The 16,185-nt window shown below is 37.6% G+C and overlaps 2 protein-coding genes across 2 annotated transcripts; one reads left to right on the forward strand and one right to left on the reverse strand.

Moving 5' to 3' along the window:
* The first annotated feature begins 7,884 nt into the window (after positions 1–7,884).
* On the forward strand, positions 7,885–9,833 carry LOC104100861 (peroxidase 55). The gene is made up of 3 exons (XM_009608211.4): positions 7,885–8,269; positions 8,804–8,995; positions 9,091–9,833. Exons 1-3 carry the CDS (start codon positions 7,973–7,975, stop codon positions 9,664–9,666), a joined length of 1,065 nt encoding a protein of 354 aa, XP_009606506.1. The 5' UTR covers positions 7,885–7,972; the 3' UTR covers positions 9,667–9,833.
* A 1,446-nt stretch (positions 9,834–11,279) lies between these two features.
* On the reverse strand, positions 11,280–14,946 carry LOC104100862 (protein NUCLEAR FUSION DEFECTIVE 4). Its single transcript, XM_009608212.4, has 3 exons — positions 14,449–14,946; positions 12,209–13,143; positions 11,280–12,102 (listed from the first exon to the last, which is right to left on the reverse strand). Exons 1-3 carry the CDS (start codon positions 14,782–14,784, stop codon positions 11,595–11,597), a joined length of 1,779 nt encoding a protein of 592 aa, XP_009606507.1. The 5' UTR covers positions 14,785–14,946; the 3' UTR covers positions 11,280–11,594.
* Positions 14,947–16,185: the final 1,239 nt, after the last annotated feature.

Raw genomic sequence — 16,185 nt, forward strand, 5'->3', positions numbered from 1 at the left:
TTCCAGGGAATAGCTTCAACCTTGAATTGAACAAGAGAACTTCTTGACCCGGCTCAAACTCTCGATGTTGAATGTGCTTGTCACGCCACCTCTTCGTCTTTTCTTTATATAATTTGGCATTTTCATATGCGTGCAATCAAAATTCATCAAGCTCGTTGAGTTGCAACAACCTATTTTCACCAGCTGAGTCCATATCCATATTTAGCTTTTTGATCGCCCAATAAGATTTATGTTCAAGCTCGATGGGCAAGTGGCATGCCTTCCCATAAACCAACTTGTACGGAGAAGTACCTATGTGAGTCTTGTATGCAGTTCGATATGCCCATAATACATCATCCAGCTTCCCTGCCCAATCTTTTCTATACTTATTGTTTTCTCTAGAATCTGCTTTACTTCTCTGTTTGAAACTTCTACTTGACCACTCGTTTGGGGATGATAGGAAGTGGAAACTTTGTGCTTAACTCCATACTTTGTAAGAACATTATTCAGCAATTTGTTACAAAATTGAGTTCCTCCGTCGCTTATTAACACTCTTGGAGTCCCAAAGCGAGTGAAGATATGCTTCTTTACAAAGCTTACCACTACCTTTGCATCATTAGTAGGAAGAGCAATGGCGTCCACCCACTTAGAAACATAGTCGACCGCCACCAAGATGTACCTGTGACCATTAGAATATGGGAATGGTCCCATGAAATCAATCCTCCAAACATCAAATAGCTCTACTGCCAGAATATATTGCAAAGGCATTTCGTGCTTCCTCGTGATAGTTCCGGTTCTTTGGCATCTGTCACACTTTTTAACAAAGGCATGTGCATCCTTAAATAATTTTGGCCAATAGAAACCTGATTGTAGCACTTTTTGGGCGGTTCTATCCCCACCGTGATGACCTCCATATGGCGAAGCATGACAACCATGCAATATTGCATTCATCTCTTCCTCAGGAACACACCTTCGCACCAACTAATCTGTGCATTGCCTATATAAGAATGGCTCATCCCACATGTAGAGCCTCACATCATGTAAGAATCTTCTTCTATTATCAGGTGTTAATTCTAGTGGTGTCACCCCACTTGCAATAAAATTCACATAATCCGCATACCATGGGGCTTCACCTAAGGTGACTGCTAATAACTGCTCATCAGGGAATATTTCTTTGATTGACCCTCCTTCATCTACATGGTTCCGACTTTCTAATCTGGACAAGTGATCAGCCACTTGATTTTCTATCCCTTTTCTATCTCGGATCTCTAATTCAAGTTCTTTCAAGAGGAGGACCCAACGAATCAGCCTCGGCTTGGCATCTTTCTTTTCAAACAAGTATCTTATAGTTGAATGATCTGTGTAGATGATAACTTTGGTTCCTACTAGATAAGATCTGAACTTGTCAAACGCCCACACCACTGCAAACAACTCTTTTTCAATAACTGTATAATTCATCTGAGCTGGATTCATAGTTTTGCTCGCATAATAAATGGAGTGAAATATTTTTTCCCTTCTTTGCCCCAAAACAGCTCCGATTGCTATGTCACTTGCATCGCACATCAACTCATATGGCAGTCCCCAATCTGGGGCGATAATAATTGGTGCAGTCACCAACCTTCCCTTCAGCTCCTTAAATGCTTTCAGACATGCATCATCAAACTTGAAGGTGACATCTTTCTCTAGAAGCCTTCATAATGGAGAAGAAATTTTCGAAAAATCTTTAATGAATCGATGATAAAAACCTGCATGGCCCAAGAAACTGCGAATGCCTTTGACGGATGTTGGTGGGGGCAATTTTTCAATCGCCTCCACCTTTGCTTTATTTACCTGTAGACCATCTTTTGACACCTTGTGCCACAAGACTATACCTTCACATACCATGAAATGGCACTTTTTCCAGTTGAGTACCAAGTTTATCTCTTCACACCTAGCAAGCACTTTATCAAGGTTCATTAAACAATTATCAAAAGAACACCCAAACACAGAAAAATCATCCATGAATACTTCCACAAATCTTTCAACCATGTCAGTAAAAATAGCCATCATACACCTTTGAAAAGTCGCAGGTGCATTACAGAGACCAAAGAGCATTCTCTTGAACGGATACGTGACATAAGGACACGTAAATGTGGTTTTCTCTTGGTCCTTTGGGGCTATAGCAATCTGATTATACCCCGAATAACCATCTAGGAAACAGTAGTATTCCTGGCCAGCTAACCTATCAAGCATTTGGTCAATGAAAGGGAGGGGAAAGTGGTCCTTTAGGGTGGCATTGTTCAATTTTCTATAATCTATGCAAATTCTCCACCCAGTGACAGTTCTTGTAGGAATCAATTCATTATTTTCATTAACCACTACAGTCATCCCCCCTTTATTTGGCACACATTGAACGGGGCTTACCCATTTGCTATCACAGATTGGGAATACAATACCTGCATCAAGCCACTTAATCACTTCTTTTCTTACCACCTCTTTCATGATTGGATTTAGGCGGCGTTGTTGCTCTACACTTTGCTTGTGTCCCTCCTCCATGAGGATTTTATGCATGCAGAAAGCTGAACTAATGCCTTTGATGTCAGACATTGTCCACCTAATTGCTCGCTTGTGCTCACGTAGCACTCTCAATAACTTTTCTTCCTGCAATTTAGACAAGTCAGAAGAAACAATAACAGGTAAAGTATCAGAACTACCTAAATAAGCATATTGAAGGTGAGGGGGTAGGGGTTTAAGCTCCAATTTTGGAGCTTCTTCAATTGACGGCTTTGGAGGAGATCCACTTAGCCTATTTAGGGGCTCAAACGGGTGTATTCCTTGCATGTAAGCACAAGATGCATCTAGAATATGCATCATCTCCTTAACCTTATCATCAATCTCCAAGCTATCGAACAACATGAGTGCTTTTTCTAGAGAATAGTCTAGATATATACTCGTGTCAAGAAGTTTCTCATCCACCTCCATAACAGATATCATAGAGAGCTCCTCATAGTGGCGGGAAAGTTGGATAGCTTTATAGACATTAAAAACTGCTTCCTCGTTGTCCACCCTCATTATCATTTTCCCTCTCTTACTTTAATTATTGCATCACCAGTAGCCAAGAGAGGTCGTCCCAATATGATTGGAACTTGTTCATCAGCCTCAAAATCTAGAATAATGAAGTCAGTTGGGAAGATAAATTTCCCAATTTGCAGCATTACATCTTCAATCACTCCTTCAGGGTAGGCTATGGACCTGTCAGCTAATTGCAACATCACAGTGGTTGGTCTTGGAGCTCCCAGACCCAATTGCTTAAATAAGGACAAGGGCATTAGATTTATGATCGCCCCCAAATCACAAAGAGTACGACCCATATCAATATTACCAATTCACACAGGGATGGTGAAGCTGCCAAGATCCTTAAGCTTTTGAGGAAGCTTGTTTTGGACCCTTGAAGTGCACTCCTCAGTAAGTGCAACTGTGTCGAACTCAGTCAATTTCCTCTTGTGAGCCACTATATCTTTTATGTACTTAGCATATTTTGGAATTTCACGAAGTACATCTACCAATGGAATATTCAATTGAACCTGGCTCAACATAGAGAGAAATTTGTTGAACATGCGATCATCATTCTTTTTCTGCAATCTCTGGGCCTTGCAGCCTCCACTGGATTTGAACCTGCATCATTTTTCTTTGACTCGTGTATTACCTTAGGGATCAACTCCCTCTCAGGTATAGGTTTGTCCTTTCTCTTCTTTGGCACTTCTTCTAGTTCCCTCCCGTTTCTGAGTGTAAGTGCATTAACTTGAGGGTTCTTCTCTGTATCACTGGGAAGAGCGCCTACAGGTCTAGTATTTTGATTTGTTGCTAACTGTCTCATTTGCCTCTCAAAATTTCTAAAATCGGTCCTGACTTGTTGATTATCAAGCAACAACTTCTTCAGCAAGTTATTCGTACTCTCTTCTGTTTGTAGGGGTGGTTTCTGAGGTTGATTGAAATTTTTTTGGGGCCTATACTGGTTCTGATTCTGTTGATTTCCTCCCCATGAGAAGTTAGGATGATTCCTCCAACTTGGATTGTAAGTGTTCCCATATTGTGCATGCTGATTCATCAGACCTCTGTTTTGTTGCCCTACATAGTATATAGATTCAGGATTCGTGTGACACATATCACTCATATGACTGTCACCACATAGTTCGCAACAAATAGAAATTTGCTGTACATGCTGCATCTGTTGTGTTTGTTGCATTGTCATTCTGTTCATCTGATTTGCCAGCTTTGCAATATCTGCTCTCATGGCTGAGAAGTCATCAAGCTCAATCACCCCGGCTGCCTTCTGTTTAATTGCTCTTCTTGCGTCCCCATCTCCTTGCCAATTATGGTCATTAGCAGTGAAGTTATTTAGCAAGAGTTGTATTTCACTATACGACCTTGCCATGCAACTACCCCCACAAGCTGAATCAAGATTCATCTTTGATGCCTCGTCTAGCCCATCAACAAAAGTGTGACCTAATACCTCATCAGTCTGACAATGATGTGGGCAGTCTCTGAGTATCTTCTTGTATCTTTCCCAAGCTTGACGAAGTTTCTCGCCATCCCGTTGTTGGAACCCAAGAATTTGGCTCCTCAGCGATTTTGTCTTCTTAGTAGGGAAAAACTTGATTAGGAATTTCCTGGCTAAATCATCCCAAGTGTGGATTGAGTTAGCAGGCTCCTTTTGCAACCATTCCTTAGCTTCCCCCAACAATGAAAAGGGAAATAGTGTCATCCTGACATAGTCCTTGGAAACGTTCGGATAATTGTAAGTGTCTGTAATTTCTAAGAAGTTCTGAATGTGCCTCTGCGGGTCTTCATGAGATAGACCCACATATTGCCCTGTGAACTGAATCAGATGTACCATGTACTATTTGAGTTCAAAATGCCCCGTGATATCAGGCTTTACGATAGCCTGAGTCATATTAGCAAGATTGGGCCTTGCGACTTCTATCACCGGACGCTCCTCATTACCTGCCATCTCTATTGGTTGTGGTTGAACTACGATGTCCAACTCTCTTTCTATTCTCGTTCTAGCTTCGACTTCCCTCCTCACTCTATGAAGTGTTCGTTCAATCTCTGGATCAAAAGGAAGGAGGTTGTTTGCACTTCTACTCCTCCGCATTCAAGAGAAGATCCTGCGTTAACACAAACAAGGCAAACTGGAAATTAAAACTTGAACTAATAAGTAATAAAAGCTTAACTCAGTCAAGTAGCTAACTTCTAAGTCCCCGGCAACGGCGCCAAAAATTTGTTGCGACCAAACACACTCACGTAAGTATACGTGATCGTCAAGTAATAGAGTAGTGAATAAAGTATCGTTCCCACGAAGACTTATGATTAACTTTTGACTAATTCAACTCAAATAGTTTATTGATTCAAGCGATTTCTTATAAAATAGATAATTGTCTAATTTACTACCTAAAGATTATCAAATAATGAAATACTAGAAATCAACACAACACTTAAATAGTTTTAAATAACAATCAATGGGAGATAATATTCCAGGGTCACGGGTTATCTAGCAATCATGTTGCATTCTTAGCTTAAAATAACTAATTGATTTATCTGGATTATTGGTTGACAGAGTTGATATTACTCATAAGAATCTGTCGAGCCCTTACTTGCCTATTCAAGCTACCTTAATACCTATATGTCTATGGAATTAAGATTAACAAGAACGCATTTACAATTCTTGTATTGCAACCGAGCAAGGCAATTAGGTATATGTCTATCCCAATTACGAATCCTTTCCCCGATGCCCGGGTTTAAGAACTTGCTCTATTTAATTCTATATGCAATCTAGAGTTCCCACTTTCGAGTTCAACTCTAGATTCGTAGATAGTATTTCACTGTTAGCTACTCAGCAAAATAATTAAAAACAGAATTTAATAAACAACCCAATATGATAAAATCAACTTCGTCAAATTAAACTCCAAATATCAACATTCATGTATACCCATGACTCTAGAACAATAGGTTTCTTAGCCACTCATATTCATACAATCATCAAAAATAATGTTTTCAAACATAAAATCAATGAATACTAGGAAAGGGATGGAAGAATTGATCAAATCCTTATTTTCGAGTGTTTTGCGCCTCCCTCTTCTCTCTAAATCACGTCCTCCCCCCCCCCCCCCCAAAATAGGTTTAGGTTGGCTTTTATATGAGTTGTGGGCGTCTAGGGGTCGAAATAACCGAGTCCTAGTCGAAAAAGGACACTTCCCGTCTTGAGCGTCCAGGGCAGCGTGGGGCGCTGGCACTGGCGCTCAAACATTTTGGCCTCTGTAAAGTGCGCCACAGCCAGCGCCCCACGCTGGATGTGGCCCTCAAATTTCCCTTTTTGCGATTTTGTCCCGATTTTGCTCCAATTCGCGCCCTTTCGTCCCAAATTGCATCCGAGTGATTCCTACACATAGAAATACCAAAATTTAGTACAAATAATCATATTAAACATCTCAAATCGTCGAGACATGAGTAAAATGTCAGGCGATATATATCAAAATATGCATACATTAAGCCGATTATCACATTCAAGTTGGGTTCTCAATATTTTGGTCAATAGATACAAACTTCCCCTGTTTCCCCCATCTTTTAATTTAATATTATTGCAACGGGAGGATAAATTAATAGCTCCCACATTTGTCTCTTCCAGGCCCCCGCTACACTTCATAAGGCGTAAAACAATTTCTTATTTAGAAAAACCTTGCTTTGAAACAGTGTCCAAAGTTGACATGAAGAAAGTTACTTACCAGCTGCAGATGCACGTCACATTTTGGCTCGTGCTATTATCATTAACAAGTTTTTTTTACCTAGAGTTTAATTAACTTATACCGTCAATGGCCTGAGGTTCGATAAATTGTATGACTCTGCACTATAGGTAAATTCAGAATTTTGAGTTTATGAGTTTTGAATTTTTAAAACGATAGCTTATTTTGTTCCGGATAAATTGTTTATACATATACAAGATTTTGGCCAAAGCTACTAGATTATGCCGAACCAATAACTAAAACTCTAGCTCTGCCACTGCTCTACACCATAGTGTGATGTTCTGTTGAAGATGCCATTCTTGAATTGCATATGCTTTACATTTGATCTAAGGAGAAGAAAGGGCACTGAGATCTGGATACATCTTCCGTGTTAATTTATCTCAGATTATCGTCTTTCCCAAATAAGGATCGTTCAGATTATTGTAATCTGATTAGTTAAAGTGTCACTTTCTTAAAGTCACAATAACTTGCTAGTTGGGAGTAGATCAAATTGGGCAACAAAAAAGAAACTACCCTACATGTTCGATGTCACCAAACAACAGGGTTGAATTTTAATTTGCCAATAAGAAACATATTTAAACACTCAGTCGTCACACGCAAAACACGTAGACATTAGCAAGAATAATCAACTTACAAATTATAAAATCCTCAAATTCCAGTAAGAACTAGAATTTGTTTCGATAGTTGAAATTTCCTTTTCTCTCAGCCGTCAGATCTGACTGGTTCGATCATCCGCAAATTATTTACATTTTTTATAACACAAATGTAGTGTAGTGAAAAGAACTAGAATTAACCACTTATACTTAAGGAGGCTAATTAAGGAAATACATATGAAGTATGAAGACGGAAATAGTCACGTGGAGCTACTTAATAGGGTGAGCTGCTTTATTTTAAACGGAGCTCTACCCTCACACTCATTAAAAAATTACTCGTGTTTATACCAAACCACATTAGCTTACTACGATTAAGAGAAAGATTGAGGTGATACAATATATATTAAATAACCATGGTCAGTGACTAAAAGGCATAAAAAAGACAGGTTTCATGAGTTAATTGGTTCGGTGTACGTAAACACTTAGTATGAGTGAATAGAAACTAGGACGACTATAAATGTTAGACCTTTGGAACTTGGAACAAGTATAACGGCCTGTAACAAATAGTGTTACAAGAATCAGCCTTCACCTACCTTCCTCATTACTTTACTTTTAGTATATATGCACAAGTTTGTTTTGCTTTTACAGCCACTGGATGGTAGAGAGGGAAAAGTAAAAGAGAAACTAAAAAAGGGTCAAATTTTCAAAATGGAGAGAAGGAGGGGTTTGTATTTGTTAATTGTGGCAACCTTAAGTATTGTGAGTGGAGCTGAAGGGCAACTAGTAGAGAACTTCTACGGTTTTACTTGTCCAAATGTGGAATTCATGGTTCAGCAGGCTGTGTCTACAAAGTTCAGCCAGACTTTTGTCACTATTCCAGCAACTCTGCGTCTCTTTTTCCATGATTGCTTTGTTGAGGTAACAGCCTAATCTTCTGCTACAATTTGATTGTAGTGTTTTTCCTGCAGCGTCGTAATTTCTTTGTAGAATTAAAATATTGGCACGTCTCAATTGTAACATACAAGAGATCAAGAGAATTATTCTATACTTTGAATAGCTCCCACCACCAATATTCGGTGTCGTCCTGTTTTGGTGGGAAGCAAAAATGTATCTTCTATCAACAATAGGTTTTGCAGGATTCTAGGTGCAAGGAAGTCGAAATACTAACAATAATGCATAGTTTTTTTCTAACTGAGATAAGTATGAACAAAATACAAAGATAAAATTTTTAACACTTTCATCTTCACAAAATTGGTAATATCTTGTATTTGGATGATTATATAAAGCTCATTAACGCGGTTTAGCTTTCAAGGTAAGAAGATTGGGAAGTTTTACGAATTCTGTAATAGGATATGCTGCTGAGAAAACTATCTCAGTATGTTAACAGATTTGGGATGTCCAGCACTAGAGTTTCAAGTGATCAAGATTTCTCTCTTTTGCATATTTGCTCAGGGATGTGACGCCTCTGTTCTCATAGCTTCACCAAATGGAGACGCGGAAAAAGATTCTTCAGATAATATTTCCCTTGCAGGAGATGGCTTTGACACTGTAATAAAGGCAAAAGAAGCAGTAGAGGCTCAGTGCCCTGGAGTAGTATCATGTGCAGATATTTTAGCCATTGCCACCAGAGATGTTGTAGTGCTGGTAATAAAAGACACAGAAACCATTTTCTCTTTTCATTTACCTTAAAATGTAAACTGTCACTTGACTTACTGATTTCCTTTGGTGAAAACATTCAGGCAGGAGGCCCTGCATACAATGTAGAATTGGGACGTCGCGATGGGCTCATCTCCAAGGCTTCTCGGGTTGCTGGAAAATTGCCAGAACCTCACTTCAATCTCAATCGACTTACAACTATGTTTGCCAACCACAATCTCAGCCAATTTGACATGATAGCTCTTTCTGGTGCTCACACACTTGGCTTCTCTCACTGTGACCGTTTTGCAAACCGTCTCTACTCGTTTACCTCATCCAATCCCGTTGACCCTTCTTTGGATCCCGAATATGCTAAACAACTAATGCAAATGTGCCCTCAAAAAGTAGATCCTTCCATTGCTATAAACATGGATCCTGTGACTCCGAGAACGTTTGACAATGAGTATTACAAGAATCTGGTTGGAGGAAAGGGTTTGTTCACCTCAGATCAGGTGCTCTTCACTGATGAAGCGTCTCAACGCACTGTTAACGATTTTGCTAATAATGCTTTCGAATTTAATGGAGCTTTTGTCACTGCAATGAGAAAACTCGGAAGGGTTGGTGTCAAAACTGGTAATCAAGGTGAAATAAGACTGGACTGCACCAGGTTCAACTCATGAGGCCCAAGTTCTAGCCTTCAACGAAAGGAAAAAAAAATGATACTTTGTAAATCCATGTTAGAAATGCGAAAAGTTGAAATAATTTGTTTTTGGCAATATATTTGATGTAACTGGCTAAATAAATCACGTGTTTTGAGTTTTGCAATAATTCTTATACCAGACACTTATATGAGCTGAGTGGAACCATATGAATGGTATAATTAGTGAGTTGAAACAAGTAACGGGTTTAACATAAAGATACCCTAATCCAATCTGTGTTACTGACTTTAATCTTGACCTGCACCTGGTGCAATAATTTGCATCATCCGCAAGCATGAACATAGTTATAGAATGTTTGGCCAAGCTTCTAAAATCTGCTTATTTTGATAAGTGCTTTTAAAAAAAATACTTTTGGTGAGAATCGATTTGTGTTTGACTAATTAATTTGAAAAACACTTTTGAGCAGTAATTAATGTTTTGCCAAGTTTTTGAAAACTGTTTCTAAGTGTATTTTTCTCAAAAGTGCTTCTCAGAAAAGTGCTTTTAGAGAGAAACTACATTTTTCTGCTTCTCAAAATCTGCTTCTGCTTCTTCTCAAAAACACTTTCTTTCCTTCTAAAAGTTTGGCCAAACAACTCATTTTTTGGTCTAAAGCACTTTTGGCCCACAAAAAAGCTTGGCCAAACATGCTATTAATCTGCTTGTATCTCATGGTACTGGTTAGGGGTGTACAAACCGCACCAAACCGAAAAGTCAAACCAAACTGATTAAAAAACCCGACTAGATTTGGTTTGGTATTGATTAAAACAAACTCGAACCAAACCGACATATAAATATATAACTTTTATATATTTTTAAGACTTTACATAGAATTTTCTTTACTAAAATTCTAGAAATATTTGGGATACTCTTATGGGATGTAATATTTAATAGAATACGAAGTACTCCATTTTTATTAACCTTAAGTAATGGGTATATGATCATTTTCTTATCAAGTGTTACTGAAATTCATTAATCTCTTTTTTCTTCCATGTTCATTTGTTAAGATTTATTATATTCTTATATTTTTTTCAAATTTGAAGTGGTATTTCGACAATCTAAATTTAAATAGAACATATCATTAATTAGGTATCATATTGATTTTTTTGTTTAATTAGTAAATTAGTTTAACCTTGAAAATATATATCAACGAAAAATTATTGTCAGGCGACTAAAAAAGTAACTATCATATGTTATTAATAAAATTCTCCCATAAAATTATTTTAATAGATCATATGTTTGTCAATTTTTTCAATTTTTACTAAACATATATTTACTTATAAAAAATTTAACAAAGTAAGATTGAAATAATATTCATGTAACAAAAAAACCCGAAAAACCCGACAAAACCGAACCAATCCAAACCGATATAGTTGGTTTGGTTTGGTTTTAATAAAAACCGAACCAACCCGGTCCATATACACCCCTAGTACTGGTTTTTAGCTAGAAGCCATTACCATCAGCTATCAGGATTCATGACTTTCTTCAGAATAGCAAGCGGTCAATGGCACTGGACTACAACCTGTGCGTTGTGCAGTGTAAAGCATTTCACCCATTAAAAGAACTTGGTGCAAGGATAATTTACAGAAATAAAGTTTAAAAAATGGAAGATCTCATTCAATAAATGATGGTTGACAACCAGAATATAACAATGTCAAGTTTCAATTACAATGCAAAATATACACCAATCAATAATTGCAATCAAACATTTATCTCACATTACGAGGAACAGCTTCTAACACCATAAAAGGCAGTTGCGCCATCTCCATTGTTGCTTGCTCTCATCGAGGAGGAAGTTTTCTGGTTATGGCTAACAATGTCACCTCAGTGAAATGCTTGGATCATAAGCTGGTTGAGAGTATCTGTGCAAACTACTCAAACTTCTATCCAAGCTTCACTTGACAGATGGATTATGTACGAGATTTTCCATAAAGCTGATTGTATACAGCCTTTGTTCGATAAACTAGAATCATGCTAAGACAAGCAGCAATAATGCAGAGTCCACATAGTATTAAGGAAGTCAAGAAGAAGCATATGGCACCTTCACACTTTAGAGGTTCCTCCACAGCTAGAAAACTTGACAAAATAGATGCCCCATTCCATTGGCTGGGATGACGCTCTTGAGCTTGCTTTGCAGCTTCACTGTCATATATGCTACTAGCAATAATACCTGAGAATACTAATGAACCAGCTGGGTTCGCAACAGTGAGGAAATTGTACAAAGCTCCAAAATTCTTTAAGCCAAACAATTCAGAAGCAGCAGCTGGCACAATAGCCCAATGAGCCCCATAACCGAGCCCGACCAGAAGAGTTCCAATGTACATAGCTCCTGGCCAACCCATAGCAAAGAAGAAATGCCCAAATGCCATTATAACTTGGGCAACAGCCATGGCTGCATGTCTTGGGTAGGCGTAATCCCTGTTTTGTCAGTAGGACAAGGTTGTATGAGAAAATATTCATTGAAATGAAGAACATTGTAAAGTTCAGTCAATATCGTCAATATGTAAGAAGCAATGTCATGTACCTTACAATTATTTCAGAAAAGTATCCGCCCCCAATACGACCGAGGAAGTTCCATATGCTGATCATGGAAACAAATACATGTGTGTTATCATATCCTAAAGATTGGCTCATCTGACCCAAGTTATCAATCACAGTCAAACCAGATCCAGATCCTAAAAGTAGTGAGAAAAATATAATCCAAAGGTCTGCCTTTATCAAAGCCTGCATTAAGGTAAAGTCCTCCCCTCTATGGGGGCCCCGCCTTCTTTTGATCCTCACTGCTCCTTCTGCGGCAGCTTGAGCTAGTTTTGTTTGCAGTTGGGCAATTCTTTTTTGCCTTTCTAATGCTGGAAGCAAGTCTACGTCCTTAGGCTTCTCATCTTCAACCTCACTAAATATAATTTCCTGATCATCATTATGTTTAGATACACCAGGATCTTGTTTTTGTGACTCAGATAGAAGAGCCTCTTCTGATGGTCCTCTTGTCGCTTGAGAGAAGCTCAAGGAGATGGGAATCACCACCGGGATTACCAATAGAACGAATAAAATAGCTGTGAAGATTGTAGTGACGGTGTGACTCACGTCAACAAGGTCTTGAACAAGCATGACACCCATCAGGTAAGAAGCCAAAATAATGCAAATGCTGTAAATTAATGAAAAGCTGAATCCATCAGAAGGTCTGACTTGTCTGTGGCCACCAACAGGCCTGATTAAAAACATGAGAGCAATAACCACCATTGCAGGTCCAACGGCAACCATAAATATAAGTGAAGCATGATCTGGGGAATGGATCAGCGCATATATCTGAGTCATAATTGCACCACCCAAACCAGCGAATCCCTTAAGTATTCCCACAACAGGACCGCGACTTTTAGGGAAATTTTGCACACATGAGACAAGTGCGGCTGTATTAAAGTAGGTTTCGCCATTTGTACCTATAAATATAAGAATGCACATCTGCAGAGAAATAGCTGAAATAAGTCAATTATCAGACAAAACTAGAAGTACACCCAAGGTAGTGATCTAAAAGAAACACATACAAGTTATGCAAATATGCCATGGATATGGCCCAAATTGTTTATAGCAGTCAGTAAATAAACAATTTGATCCATCAAACAAAATTGTAGTGAATAACATCTTCGGGTGAACTGCCAGACATACTTCGAGAAGGGCATTCAGCTACACAATAGAAAACAAGCACTGTTTTTTTTTTTTTTTTGGATAAGGAGAAAACAAGCATTGTTCTTGCCCATGCATACTAGGAAAATGGTAAAAATTGGACATCGGTTCAGTTTTGTGCTCCTTCATTGATTCAAAGACATATGCAATCTTTGCCTTCACTAATTACACTCCGAGAGGAAATGATAGATGATGGAGTTTCATGCTGACAAAATCGTGAAGAGCAGGCAAGCTGATAATTATTTGGTTCACAAGTAAAATCCATTGCTCTTCAGCCTTAATCCAGACTTGTAACTTTAATTATATTTGAAGTTCTTCAAAAATAGAAATGTCAGATTGATGAAACTCAATGTAGATAGAGCAGCAGGTTCTTCTTGCCTACCTGAGTTCAAGGCCTTAAATTTCAGAAAAAGCAAATCAAATACCCTAAATAGTAAGTTGATGACTGTAACTAGTGCAATGGATTGCATAATTCAGGAGCACCAAGACCAAATTTGAACTGAAAGTTTGATACTCAAGAAGCAAAATTGCAATTCAGAAGACAGAAATGAGACGTCAATAGACTTATAAACCCCTGATATTACCAATAGTAACCTCATAACTCGATTCGAGCATCGCATCCTAAATAGGATGTGGTAGAGCCAGTAATTTATATAAGGAGATTCAAAATGTATTAGAATGTCATAGTTGAGACTTGAACTTACGACTCAAAGCAACTTTTGGACCCCCTTTACCACTACACTAGAATTTTCTCCTATGTTAAAGGGGATTCAATGGTTTATATATAACCAAAAGATACATTTTTATCCATTCTGCACACTATAACCTTTTGATGAAGGGGATTCGATTAAACCCCTTTCTCCCTTACTAGCTCTGCCCCTGCTAATTACGTGAGAATTGACTACTACAAGGTGATCCAATATCAAATCAAAGGGTTTTACAATATCAAAGGGATAGCTAAAGGGACAGGGAAAGACCCTTTTCAATGAAAAAAAGTACTATAAATAAAGAAACTTTTGAAAAGTTTGAAATCAGCAACAAACAAATTGGCTAAAGAGATGATGAAAAGAGATAGGTACTCACAACCCATAAGGGAAGAGTAGGAGATCGACCGGTGACGATGAGCCAAACCCAGCCATAACCAATAAAATTCTGAATAGCACCCACAAGAAGAGTTGCCCATAACGGCAAGATTTCAGATAAAGTTCCAGCCAAAAATCCAACACTATCTCCCAAGTCCTTAGCCACACCCAAACGTGAAAGTTGCCTCTGATTATAATTAAGAGAGCTTTTAATGATCGGAGAAATGCTGCCGAATAAATATCCAATTCCAGCAAAACTCTGAATCCACATTGCTGCAACGAATACGAGCCATCTATTGTTGAAGAATAAACAGAGTTTCTCTTTCAAACGAACCATTTGAAACAATTAAGAGTCTTTCAGATTATCTCTAGAATCTCTCTTGGGGGAAGTCAAAGAACCTGGCTATGTTTCACCTTTTTCTTTTTGTAATGAAGAACAAGCACGAAGGTCGGAGTATAAAATAAGATATATATTTTGGGTCCAATGATGTTTTGTATTGGATGCTTAATGCATTTCGGTGATATAAATAAACCAATAAAAATAAAAAAGGCCAACTTGAGCAAAGAAAAATTGTCGCCCATTAAATTAAATAAGCTAAAAAAATATGGCAGGGAAGATAACATTGAAACGTCACTCATTTCTTGTGAATTGTGATGATCCATGACCTTTCAAAGATAATACAGTAAAATGTTTCATTTTCAGTATAATATTTGTTAGAGAAGAAACAAAATGGAGAGCACTATTGCATTCGCAAGAACAGTAGTGACGGGCTGACGGCGGCACGACGCTGTGGATTTGTGTTACGTCAACTTCATGCTGAGTTGTTGTATCGGGAGATTTGCAAATTTTGGGTAACTACTTATAAATTAAATAATTTATTTTAATAAATAAAATTAAAGTAAATATATAAATTATTAAATCATGATTATTTGATAACAGAATCAATATTGTTGAACCAAAAGCACCTTCATTCCTACATAAATGGTGGATGCACAAATCCACAATGTTTCATGTTGCTTTCTATCACATTGTCAAATTGGACATAATTTTAAATTTTTATCATGCTATACTAGTATATGCATATAAAATATATTGGGATTATGACTTACGAAAAGAATCTTTTTTGTTTGCTGGATATCTTATTCGTACATAGCTTCTTTTTTATTTTCGAACCTCTAAAAAGTAATAGATATAGTTAGAAAAGGTCAAATATTTAATGATTACAAATGTGTGTATGAAAAATATGTATCTTTTATTCATTGATTTGTTGCAACTATGAGAATTAATTTTTATATTGTGCATTACAGTATTAAAAAGCTATTTTCTTAAATGAATACTGGGATAAATATTTCTGCTTTAAGCTGTAAATCCAGCAGTATTAGGTCTATTACTTAACCACTACTCCTTATTACGGACACGAAATGTGGCAAAGAGACGAGCAGATCTTAAGATGAACTTTTATGTGGCTTGATCTGCTTCACTGACAAATAGTAAGCTGTATTGTCTGCCGTTAAGGGACATTTTTATTTGGGTATTAAAATTGGAGAGGAAACATGACATTAACGAGCCATTATACTGCCTCTTCTAAAATTTAGATGTTCTTATCAATGTAAAATAATTAAATTTTGTTGTATGCCAAAGAAAAAAGGTTCAAGTGGATCCAATGTATCATTTTTATTACAAATAAATTACTAAAAGATGTTAAGAAGCGTAAAGATTAAAAATATCTTTTAAAAA

Source organism: Nicotiana tomentosiformis, chromosome 2 (assembly GCF_000390325.3).
Source record: "Nicotiana tomentosiformis chromosome 2, ASM39032v3, whole genome shotgun sequence".
Classification (NCBI taxonomy): domain Eukaryota; kingdom Viridiplantae; phylum Streptophyta; class Magnoliopsida; order Solanales; family Solanaceae; genus Nicotiana; species Nicotiana tomentosiformis.